General features: G+C 32.9%; 1 protein-coding gene and 1 long non-coding RNA gene across 23 annotated transcripts in view; one reads left to right on the top strand and one right to left on the bottom strand.

Annotated features, from left to right (window-relative positions):
- Positions 1-12,383, bottom strand: part of DYRK1A (dual specificity tyrosine phosphorylation regulated kinase 1A) — a 207,023-nt gene that overhangs the window by 16,538 nt on the left and 178,102 nt on the right. For all 22 annotated transcript variants that reach the window (XM_074213988.1, XM_074213990.1, XM_074214000.1 and 19 more), the window contains one exon: positions 2,597-2,883. In XM_074213988.1, the coding sequence (XP_074070089.1) occupies positions 2,597-2,883 (287 nt within the window). The remainder of the gene's footprint in view (positions 1-2,596; positions 2,884-12,383) is intronic.
- Positions 1-12,383, top strand: part of LOC141506856 (uncharacterized) — a 73,818-nt gene that overhangs the window by 57,588 nt on the left and 3,847 nt on the right. The window contains exons 2-3 of the long non-coding RNA XR_012473991.1: positions 9,823-9,966; positions 11,585-11,639. This is a non-coding gene — a long non-coding RNA (uncharacterized LOC141506856). The remainder of the gene's footprint in view (positions 1-9,822; positions 9,967-11,584; positions 11,640-12,383) is intronic.

The following is a 12,383-nucleotide window of genomic DNA, read 5'->3' as shown; positions in this document are numbered from 1 at the left end:
ATCCTATCTCTGTTTGACTTCCCTTGCCAAATTCTATCTTTACTATATCTCTAATCCCACTATACCTTACCACTTATTCCACTCCCCACAGAGGCTCTTTTAGACCTTTACATCTATCTTAAACCTCCCCAGGGTTCCCCTCTATCCCAACCCTCTCATCCGAGAAGCTTGGCACAATCCATTCTCCAGGAGCTTTCTCTTCTCCCTTCTTTCTCATCTCATATCACTCAGATGCACTATTACTACATTGTCCTTAACACTTTCATGAAAAAAAGTGTTCTTATACCTCTAAGGTAAATCTTTATCTACAGAAATGATCCTACTTTGTCCCATTTCCACTAACAGATTGCCTCTTCTTTCATCTAAACTCTATCAATATATTCAATCTCTCCTTGTCTAGTGGATGTGTCCCTCATCTTCATTTGATCTTTCCATTTTTGCTGTCATATAACTCTTTTGCTCTTTGTGGCTAAACTCCTTGAAAAGGAAAAAGGTTGTCTATAATAAGAGGCTTGACGTTCCCCTCATTCTCCCTTATAATCGAGGCTAATTTATGCTTTCTTTACAATTATCAGTAATCTTATATCTTGCAAATCCAATAGCCTTTTTTTCTTAAACCTCATTGTAGCCTTCGACACTTTTACCATCCTCTCCTTTTTGATATTTTCTTCTTTCTATATTTCCAGGTCATTACTCTGTCCCAATTCTCCTGTAGTCTGCTTTTCTTCATTCTCCCTTATTAGACCCTCATCCAAGTAATTCTCTCTAATACTAATAAGAGATCCCTTGAGGGTATGTCCTGGATACTCTTCTTTTCTCCCTCTTATCATCTCTATGTTGATGATTCTCATATCTACCCAGTCTGCCCCTTCAGTCTTGTAGTTCCAAATGCCTTTCAGGCATTTCAGATTGTCTAGCTAGTTGATATTTAAAATTCAACATGTCCAAAACTGAACTCATTATCATTTCCCCTGTGCTCTCCTTCAAATTTCATTATTACTGCTAAAGGAACCATCCCATTCTCCCCAGGTTCAAAACCTAGGTATATCCTCATCTCACTATCTCACTTCCATCCCTCCTGCCCCTAATCTGCTGCCAAAGTTGCAATTTCTCTTTTGGAACATCTCTCAAATATGCCCTCTTCTTTCTTCTGATATTTCTGTTACCAGGATGCTAGCTGGTTAAGTCTGCTTGCCTTCAGTTTCTTGGAAACTTCTAAGTGTTCATCTGACTATGTCATTCTCCATCCCACTCAAACTTCAGTGGCTCCCTGTGACCTGTGTGACATTCAATTCTTCATAACTTAGCCCTGCTCCTACCTTTCTAGTCCTTATTCTCTTTCATTGACTCTTCAATCCAGTGTAGCCTCCTTACTTCACTACAGGCATTCTTTCTGGTTATCCCGCATACTTGGAATGTTTTTCCCTTCTCATCTCTATCTACTGGCTTTCCTAGCTTTCTTTAGGTCTAAACTAAAACCCCATCATTAACAGGAAATCATTCCTATCCCTTCTTAATTCCGGTGCCTACCATCTTTTTTTTTTTTTTTCCTGTCTGTACAGTTTGAACTTCTTTATGTGCTTGTTCTAGCTTCTCCACCAACATAAGTTCCTTGGAGACCAGGAATCAAAAGACTTGTTGGGTCCGATTCTTTTTGTACCCCCAGCTTGAAGCACATTAAGAGGTACTTCAGAAATGTATAGTGCCTGAATGACTACTGGGAGGAGGGTGGGGGTGGCTGTTAGGCTAGAGTCAGGGGCCATCCTCTAGTAAGGTGACCACAGGTCTCAGCTTTTCACCTCTTCCCTACCAGGACTCCTAAGTACCACTTCTGCTTAGTACTCTGGTATTAAAACAAAACACCCTTTAGCCAGGATGAGATAATTTAATGATTGGATCTTTTAAATATGATTTAATTCAATTTCACATGACCTTTCAATATACTTTCTATGGTAACTCCATTTCAGTTATTTCTTATAAATTCACTCATTTCGCTTTTTCAAAATTCCCTTTTAGAGCCCTTATAGTTATGTAGGATGCCTCAGGTCATAATTATTGATCCTAAGGAATCTCAAAATATGGTTATAGTAATGATCTTTGTTCTGACATTTTTGCTTTTCTTATGTGAAAAAATCATTTTTGTTTTTATAAGGGAACACAAAGAATAGATTATTTCATTAGTATTTAGGGTGTATAAACAAATTTCAAACAATGTCAGTTTATTTGGGTAGAAAGAATTGCTAAGTCTTTTCAACCAAACTTAGAACATTTATCAATAATGCCATCTTTTAATTTCAGAAAGGCATTTTTTTGTGCAAAATTAGGGATTTGAAAATAGTTCTAAGTACAAATAAAGTATAGGATTTCTATCATCTCTAAAATGGTTTTCATTTAAAGACTATTGACCTTTATGAAATTAAATGACATACTTTAAAAAAATAGACCTGATGTTTTCAAAGCAATCAATCCTTTAACACACACACACACACACACACACACACACACACACACATCTTGATTCCTAAAGAAGTTAAATTACCTAAAGTCCAAATCCTATTTAATTTATTTATTTACACTATTTTTGAATAATACATACCCTTTGTCCCAGTTGACAAGAACTTCCAAAGTCAACAATCTTGATTGCGCTGCGTTTGGGGTTACAGAGAAGAATGTTCTCAGGTTTGAGGTCACAGTGAATGATACTAAGTTCTGGAGTTGCAAGAAAAAGCAGTGCAGTGCACATCTGTTGTGCAAATTTTCGTGTCAGGTTCAAAGAGACACCTCGAAAATTTGTGTTCCTTAACAAGTCATAAAGATTATAAGACAACATTTCAAAAACTAAGCAGAGATGGTTTCGGAACATAAAGTGGCGTTTCAGATGCACTGAAAGAAAAGAGAAATTCATATTAGACATCTACATATTCCCAAATTATTAAACCATTAAGTTTTACATATAAAACTTGAAATGACCAGATTTAAGAACCCAGTATTTAGGGCACTAAGATATTTCTTTCAACAACTTAGGAATTTCTAACTATATTCTACTTCTATATTTCTAGAAATTAAATTCAAAACAAGTACCTTTAAAGTGTTCTATGGAAGAAATACTAATAATTGTGTAAGTGAATATTAAGTAAAACATATTTCAACTTCCTGGTAATAATTACCTGGATCTCTATATTTAAACACATCATTTTTTGTACATTTACATAGTGAAATTCTATAGTCATATTCCTATATGGAAATGCTACATTTTATAAAATCTCATAATTTAAAAAGTAACATTCAGCAATTCAGCAATCAACTCAAATAAGAAAAGGAATAAAGGAATAAAAATAGCAGGAAAAATTTAATGAGTCAGTGCATGTATCTTAGACAAAACTACTAACAGACAATGACTGAGGCCTAGAAGACAATGGGCTAGATTGCATTTGGGAAATCATATAATGTTATAAGGGGGTGGCTAGATTGCACAGTAGATAAAACATCCAACTTGCGAGTTAGGAAGATCTAAACTAAAACTGGACTTAGACACTTTCTAGGTATGTGACCTTGGAGAATCACTTAACTTTGTCTAGGTTTTCTCATCTATAAAATTAGTTGGAGAGGGAAAAGATACACCATTCCAGTAACTTTACTAAGGAAAAAACTCCAAAGGAGATCATGAAGAATTGGATATGAATGAAATGACTAAACAACGATTCCAAACAATTTCCTGACACAAAAGTTGTTTAAAAACTGATTTAAAATAAAAAACAGTCTCTATTGGAGCCACAATTCATGAAATACTAGTCTCCAAAGAATCCAAAAATTGTAATGACAAAAAGATATTATATCAAAGGATAATTTAAGTAGACTAAAGCTTATTACTCATTACATCATTCATATGATATACAAAAAAAGAAATTAAATGACCTCAGGAGAACAGCAAAGATGGTAGAACAGGAAGAACTGGAGCCAAATTCTTATTTATAACTATACCAAAAGGATTCAAAAAAAACATGCCACACTGATTAGTGAAGTCCAAGGGGAAAAAACTCACTTATCACCTTACAACACTTTCATAACCTAGATCAGCTTCTTGAGGCAATGAAGTCTAAGGACATTAGAAATGTCACATGGTCCCCCAAAAACAGGGACTGACTGAATGGGGAGGGGGGAACTGCCTGTGTCTGGGCACCAGAGATCTGATACTATTACAAGAATAAATGAGTACTAATACATAAACTGAGGGAGGAGAAGATCTATGTCCTAAGCATGGTGGTCAAAGGTCCTCATCTATACTGAGCAAAGAGTAATGTTTTTGGTTCTGCCTTTGAGATCAAAAATTCCTGGATCCTTAAAAGTGGGTGAGTGGAGTATCAGCACTCTAAGCAAGGGCAATATCTCATTCAGATCCAAAACAAATCATTAGTCAGATCTGGAAGGAGCACTCAAGACTGAAGACCTAGATCAAATTGCTTCAAACTTGACCTCAGCCTGAGCTAAACTGTCCCCAAGAACATGGAATAATAAAATACTCAAATTCTAAAAGAAAGAAGAAGAAAAATCTAAAAGGAGATAAACGTGACTTAGCCATTCCCTCCTAAAGTATACAGAGCATGGTCCTAACAAAATGTTCAATCACAAAATAGATTGTAAGAATCAAAAAAACAACAACAACCCATCTAAATAATTATGATGGTGACAAGGATGCTCATGAGCTCAACACAAATCCAGGAGAACATTTACAAGCAAAATCTCAAAGAATACAGGGCATAAATTAAATTAGAATTCCTGGAAGAGATGAAGAAGCCTGCCCCCCTGGGGGGGTTAAAAAGATTTTAAAAATGAAATTAAAATGTAGGGGAAAAATTAGAGCTCTGGAAAAAAAAACTGGAGAATTAACAACTTGCCAAAGAGATACAAAACTTTATCCAAACAACATACTCATTGAAAATTAGAATGGGCCAAATAGAAATTAATAACTCCATGAGATAACAAGAACCATTTAAACAAAGTTAAAATATTGAAAAAAGAAAAGAAAATAAGAGGTGCATGCATCACAGCAAAAATAATTTATCTGGAAACCTGACTGAAGAAAGATATCTTAAGAATCAATAGAATTTCTAAAAGACAGGACCAGAATAAAAGGAACTAAAAATAATATTTGAAGAAATAATAAAAGGAAATCTAGCCAGATCACTTAGAAATAGAAAGAAAAGGAAAAATAAAAAAATTGACTACAAAATGTCCATAAGGACACTACAATCCAATTCCAAAGTAAAACAGTCAGAAAGACTTCAACTACAAATGAACCAGAGTGAGGATTACACAAGACTTAGTGATCACTGCAGAAAAAGAACAGAAAGCCTAGAATACAATGATACAGAAGAAAAAAAGACTGTAGGTCAATGCTAATTATAATCCTAAAGAGGAGAAAATGGATCTCAAAAACACAGAGGACTTCTTTTCATTACCAACAAAAAGACCAGAAGTGATGTCCATTGAAAATTCTAATATCCTCATATATTAGATAATTATCACAGAAGGAATATAAGAAGATAGAGGAATTGAGACATATTTTTTAAAATGCTTTAATGATCCTAGAAGATAAAAAGAAAGGGGGGGAAGGAATATGTGGGGAAGGGAGAAAAAGGCAAAAGTTAGAAGGATAAGAAAAATTATTTTAAGTGGGATGCACAAGTAAAAAGACATAGGGAGGAAGAAGTGAGGAAGCTAGGGGAAGACCTTTGAACCTCACAAGCATTTCATCTGGTTTAAGGAGGGAAAAATACAAGTAACTAGGAAACAGAGGAAAGGAAAGTGGGAGTGGAGAGAAAGTTGGCTAACAGAAGAATTAATCAAATGCAAAACAAACTCTATACAAAAGGAGATTTAGAAAGAAAAGATAAGAACCTGGAATCTAGGCTAGGGAAAGAGAAGGCCAGGAGAACAGAAGTAGATTGCACTTAACCAAGAGTAATGATGTTGAACATACTTTTTCACCATCTTTATCTTTATAAAAAGGAAGCTGGAAACAAAAAGCCTGAAATGTATAAAAGAATAGAAGGAAAGATACAATTATTTAATAAAAACAACTGTGAACATGAATAGGATGAACTCATTCAGAAAATGAAAAAGGATAGTATAAAATGGATCAGAAACCAGAATCCAATAACATATTCTTTACAATAAAACACTCTTGAAAACAAAGATCCACACAGAGTTAAACATAAAGGGTAAGAATAAAATCTATTAAGTTGATGCTGAAGTTAAAGTTAGGAATGCAATCACAATCTCAGACAAGGCAACAGCAAAAATGTTTGACTAAAAAAGAAACAGAGAAATTATATTTTGCCAAAAGGCAGCATAAACCATGAATTAATAGCAACACCAAACAGCAATGCATGACATAGACCAAGTTAGCAAAATTAAAGGGAGAATCAAGGAGTAAAACTGTAACAATGGGAGACCTCAAAGTACTTTTTTAAAGCCCTAGATAAAACTTACCAAAAAATAATTAAGAACCATCTGAAAAGAATTTATAAAATATTAAGAGATAATAAGACCCTGTAGATTACTGAATGAGAATAAAAGGGGGAGATTCATATTTGCTAAATACACATGGCACACTTATAAAAATTAACCACTTGTTAGGGCACAAAATTCTTAAAAATAGATGAAGAAAAATAGAGATATATTCCTGTTAAAAAATACTAGAAAGCAGGAATAAATGTACCTTTCTTTATTTTGATTAATAATATCTATCTAAAACAAAAGCCAGTATTATATATTATGGGAAAACCAGAAGTTTTTCTAATAAGACCAAGAATAAAGCAAAGATATCCATTGTCATCATTATTATTTTAAAAAGTGCTAGAAATGCTAACCATATGAGAAAAAGAAATCAAGGAAATAAGCAATAAGGAAAAAGGAGTCAAAATCAGGAGAACCCTAAAAAGTCAACTAAAAAAATTAGTGGAAGGGCATCTAGATGGTGCAGTGACAGCACCAGCCCTGGAGTCAGGAGGACCTGAATTCAAATACGACCTCAGACAGTAATTACCTAGCTGTATGACAATTAACCACATTGCCTTGCAAAAAAAAAAAATTAGCTGAAATAATCAACTGTGGTCAAATGGCAAAATATAAAATAAGCCTTTCTAAAAGATTACCAACAAAATCCACCAGGAAGAGAAAGGGAAATTATTTTTTTTATTTTTAAAACTGCAGAAAGTACAAAACAGTATACCAAAAAAAGGATAAATTTAAATAATTGGAGAAATGTTAATTGTTCATGTATGTATATGCCAAGTCAACATAGTAAAAGTACTATATTAGTAAATAGTGTATTTAATTTACACATAAATTTACATATCCAACTATGTGCCAGTTTAACTACCAAGACTGCTTTTTAGAGGTAGAAAAATATAATTAAAAACTTATTCAAAGGAAAAAAAGGTCAAGAATCTTGAGAGAAATTAAAAAAAAAAAACAAAGTCTAGAATGCCAGATCTCAAAGTAGTTCTCATCAAAATTTAATAGTGATTAAGAAACAGAGGTTGGTCACTGGAAAAACATTAGATATACAATAAAGAGAAATAAATGAACCTAGGAGTCTAATGTTCCCAAATGGGAAGGCAGTTTGGTATATGACTAATTTTTCACATTATATATTTAGATAAGGTATAACTCTCCAGGTATGAAGAGAGACAGGAGCAAAAGAAGGTGGTTTCATTGATCGAAAAATATTAAATTAAAAATAAATAAAATATATCATTCATTAACACTTAACTAGAAAGAGAATTAATTTAGCAACATTGCAAGAATGAGGGATAACTAACAAGTAACCTGAATGTTCAACTGATATTCATGTAATGTCAAAAACCCAGAAAAACTCATCAATTATTAGATCTCTTTTATGGGAGAACTTGTAGAAGGACATAGACAAGATCAAATGGATTGTAATTTAGTACTGCTAAAAGGAACATCCACAACAATTAGTCACTGAAGGTGTGTAAGAATGTCAAAATATATATGAAAATAAAACCACAATGGAACAAGTGATATTTTTTAATCCCAAGAAAAATATACAAAATCAAGATTATGCTTTTTTTCTGGTAATATTTTCAGACTTATAAAAGAATCTAATTTTTACACTAGTATGTGTGAATTCCTGAGCAGGATTAGCTGTCAAAACAAGTTTATAAGCATAGCTTTCTCATTCCAGGAAATAATATTTAACATCAGAGATGGAAAAGATACATAAATGCAAATACTATGCCTGATAAAAAAAAACCTCTACCTCCCAATCAATTGTGTTCTAATGATCTGGTCGGGTTAAGGATATTTACTCTTGAGAAAATGGTAAATTAAATGTTTAACAGGCAACTCCTACTGTTGGCTTAATTACTGCCATTATATTCAATAAACAAGGATAATTTTTGATCACTACAACAGATTTTTTTATTTGTACTCAAAAACAAAGATATAAACAGGTATAATCATTCCTATTAGAAGCAACAATCTGTTGATGTAAAATCAGAAAAGTGTTTAACTTAAACATTAATATTTCATTGTATTTCAGAAAACATTTATTAAGACTCCATTGGCATTAAAGCACTGTTTTAGGTCCTGGAGAAACGTGGGATGGTGAAGAAAATACATTTAATAGGACTGAGGCAGCAGATGCATCTACACATATAAGCCTTACACAAGACAAAACAGAGTAGGTTATTTGAGAAAATCTGAAGCGGAAGATTCACTTTTGCTGGGGGGGGGGGGGGGGATGAAGTTTTGGAGGACAAAAAGTTTTAGAGGTTTAATCAGAAAGACCTAAGCTAGAATTAAAAGGAAGGTAAGGAAGAGATTCAAAAGGTAAGAGTTCTGAAAGGAGTGCATTTTCACATTCTATAAAAAAAAATAGAAGTAGGGTAAAGGGAGAACCTTAAAGATTTTGAGCATTGAAAACAACCTGATCTAGTCAAGTGTATCTTTTTGGAACATTATTTTAGGACTTAAAAAAAGGAAAAAAGAAACTGGGAGACAAGGACAATTTAGAGACTTTTATAAAAATTAAGAGGAAAGAGTTCATTCGCCATCAAAATTATTGTTAGAAATCATGCAGATTATTAGAGAAGGTGGAGAACTATTGCTTAAATTTAAAATATCCTCTTTTTTGATACTAAAGCTCATATTTATATTAAATACATGACTTAAATCATGTTTTTAAAATAAAACTAGCTAAAGATTGTTAATGATAATTAAAAGAGGGAAATGATGATCTGTTTATACAAGGTTTTTAAATATGATGTCTTTCCTAATAGTGTCAATTCACAAAATTAGTCCAAGGGAGAGAAACTTAGAATCTTCTCAAATTACCAGGAAGGAAACTGAGCCAGAGATTAGGAAACTTGCCCAAAGTTATGTAAACATAGCTTGTAATGCTAATGAGCTCTCCTGTGTCTACACAGATCTGGTTCAGAATCCCTAAATATTTTATTATATTACAATGGTCAGTCTTTGTTTCTATAAGTAACTTTTAGAACTAGTATAATTAGAATTATACATTCCACTAACTTCCCTCTATACTCAAATGAATGCAAGCATTTCAGGGGGTTCTCTTCAACAATGAATACCACAATCCATTCAAGTAGGTCAATCCTGGATAGCAAATGTCAGTAGCCCAGTTCACCACAAAAGGTCCACTCATCTGTGTTGGAGACCTTTATTTTTTTTCCTGACATGGTAAGTATAATAATGGAATAATCTAGCTTGTCTCTAGTTCATCTCTTATTCTTGCCCATCTTTTCTTCTTCTTATATAATTTCTTGATTATAGATTTAGAGCACAAAGGAAACTTGGAGTCTACCTCTTTCAATTTACAGATGAGAAAAGCAAGGATCAGAGACATTAGATTTGCCTAAAAACACAAGGACAAGATGGGAGAGAGGCAGGATTTGAAATCAGAATTCCAAAGCCAAGGTTACTTTTTTAAAACAGTACTACATCTTTTACTTTTTTTTGGGGGGGGTGGAATTTCCTTGCATGTGGTGTGTTACAACCTGATCATATTCACCATATTGCTCTCCACTGTGCTCTGCCAGGGCTGTCCAACCTTACTTTTAAAAGTTTTAATTGAAACAATAGACAACATATTTTTGTCATTTTAGTGAGCTCTGTGGTAGCTCAGCTTCATTTACTAAAGTGTTTAGTAAACCCAAGGGCAGGCCACATGCTGCATTTTGGATAGCCCTGCTCTATACACTGCTCTTTTAATTATTCTGAGGAAAAGTTTATTCTATGCCTCATGATAAGAACATTACTTACTAGCTTAGGATCTATGAACAATAGATTTGATCTTTCTGTCTGGCTAGTTCGGCCAAATCTTTTGAATAACGACAATCTCTAGCAGGAATAGGTTCTAGAGCTTAATGAAATAAATACAATGATATCCAAAAACAAGATGATTTGGAGCATGTCACTATCCACAGGGAATTAACTTCCAATCTGAACTCTGTATAGGATCTTTTATGTTTAAAGTGCTCCTATTTTCATGCCTGGGATGACCTTACTATACCTTTGGATATCTTGCTAAGCTTTTTTATACTGGTTTTTATTTTTCATTACAACTCTGCTTTTTAAAGAGAATATTTCTCAAAATCATCTTTCTAAGATAAAATTTATATTCTGGCAGTCATCTCTTTTTGTCAAATAAATCAGATATTTGCAGACTGTTGCTTTCTGGTTTCTCTCATCTACTTATTGAGGCAATTAATTTGCAAAGGTTAAATTTCTGGATAAAATTCTTATATTTGGTGCAATGTCATTTCTATTGGTCATTTCCCACATTTTAATTTTAAACTATTTGTGTAAAAATTTCAAGATTAAACTGTTTAAATTGTATCATATTTTAATTATTTTTTCTTTTTAAAAAACTAATTTGTCTTTTTATTGTGATCTGACTTCAGAGATAACAAACTTTTATTCCCAAGTTATATAAACACACAAACACACAACCATAATCCTTTATTGTTTATACTTGTTTCTGTATTTTTTGGGGAGGAGGAATACAAATAATCTCATACCTTCCTCCAACTATGCTTTCCCCATCTATTTTTTACATCCTTATATTTTGCCAAATTTACACTAAAGTTATTAAATTAATATTTGAACTTTGTATCTGTTGATTTAATGTGGAGGGTCTTATCAAGTTCTTTGTAAAATTTCTTTATCACTTGTCAGCAGTATAGGTTATAGCAATTATTTTTATAGTGGTCATTTTGTATCATGAGTGTAGCACTACAAGAAAGGTCTATTATGTAAAATATTTTTTGTCACTTTTAGGCATAAGATAAAACCCACTCTGCCAGAACATTTCTTTATCTCTGCTAGCAGTATCTATGAGCCAGCTTTCCATTCCATTGTAATTTCTTTTTTTGCTCATAGCAAGAGGTCAACACTGATATATGAAATGCCAACAGTATTTGTATTTGTTCAATGAATAAGAATCTCATATTTAGAATTTTAAGTCAATTAAATTTTATTGATGGTCTTTTAAAAATGTGTGACTCTTAGCATCCTATACCCCCTTTCTTGCCAGTTGACTGACATCAGTGAAGAAGCAGAAGGGACACAGGATTAAGGCTTTTTAAAAGGTATTTTTTTTTGTTCTATGGATTGCTATGGCTGAAATAATAAACAGGTAGCAAGTCTTTTTTTGGAATGTGCCCCCTATACAGATCTAGAATACTTAATCCTTGGAAAATAGGTTAGGCATATCTAAAAGACAAAAATAGTATCTCATCTCTCCCCTCCCCCACGCCGCAAAAAAAAAAATCCCCAAAAAGCTGGTCTAGGAAAAAAAGTCAAGAAGTGATCATCTAACTATCATGGGACTACTTAAAATCCTCAACCAAAAAAAAAAATCCCATAAAAGCCTAGATACATTTTAATACATTATGGTGGAAAATTAGATTGATCTATTTAGAAAGAGAGGTCAAAATGACAACAGAAAAAAATCCACACTTTACCTCCTTTTAAAAACAAAGTAAAACAAAAATACCCAGACATGTAAAAGCCTAAAATCTAGAACTTCAATGAAAAGAAAAATATTGTACAACCCCAAAAGAAAAGTCTTTAGTTAAGTTCACACAAGATTTGGCAGCTATCATTCAAAAGGAAAGGAAAACAAAAAACATTTACATTCTAAAGGGTTTAAAAGGTATTTCTTTAGAACCAAGAATAGTTTACCTGGAACAACTGGATATAATTCTACAAGAGAAGTAATGAACTGTTCACTTGGACTTATAAGTATTCCTGATAAAGAAATTGGAAGAGAACAAATAAACTGAGATGCAAATATAGGAGTCGAGACAAAAAAAAAGATCAAAATATTTGAC

This window comes from Macrotis lagotis, chromosome 1 (genome assembly GCF_037893015.1).
Source record: "Macrotis lagotis isolate mMagLag1 chromosome 1, bilby.v1.9.chrom.fasta, whole genome shotgun sequence".
NCBI classification, from domain to species: domain Eukaryota; kingdom Metazoa; phylum Chordata; class Mammalia; order Peramelemorphia; family Peramelidae; genus Macrotis; species Macrotis lagotis.
The sequence above is the reverse complement of the archived record's forward strand: the minus strand, read 5'-3'. Positions and strand labels throughout refer to the sequence as shown.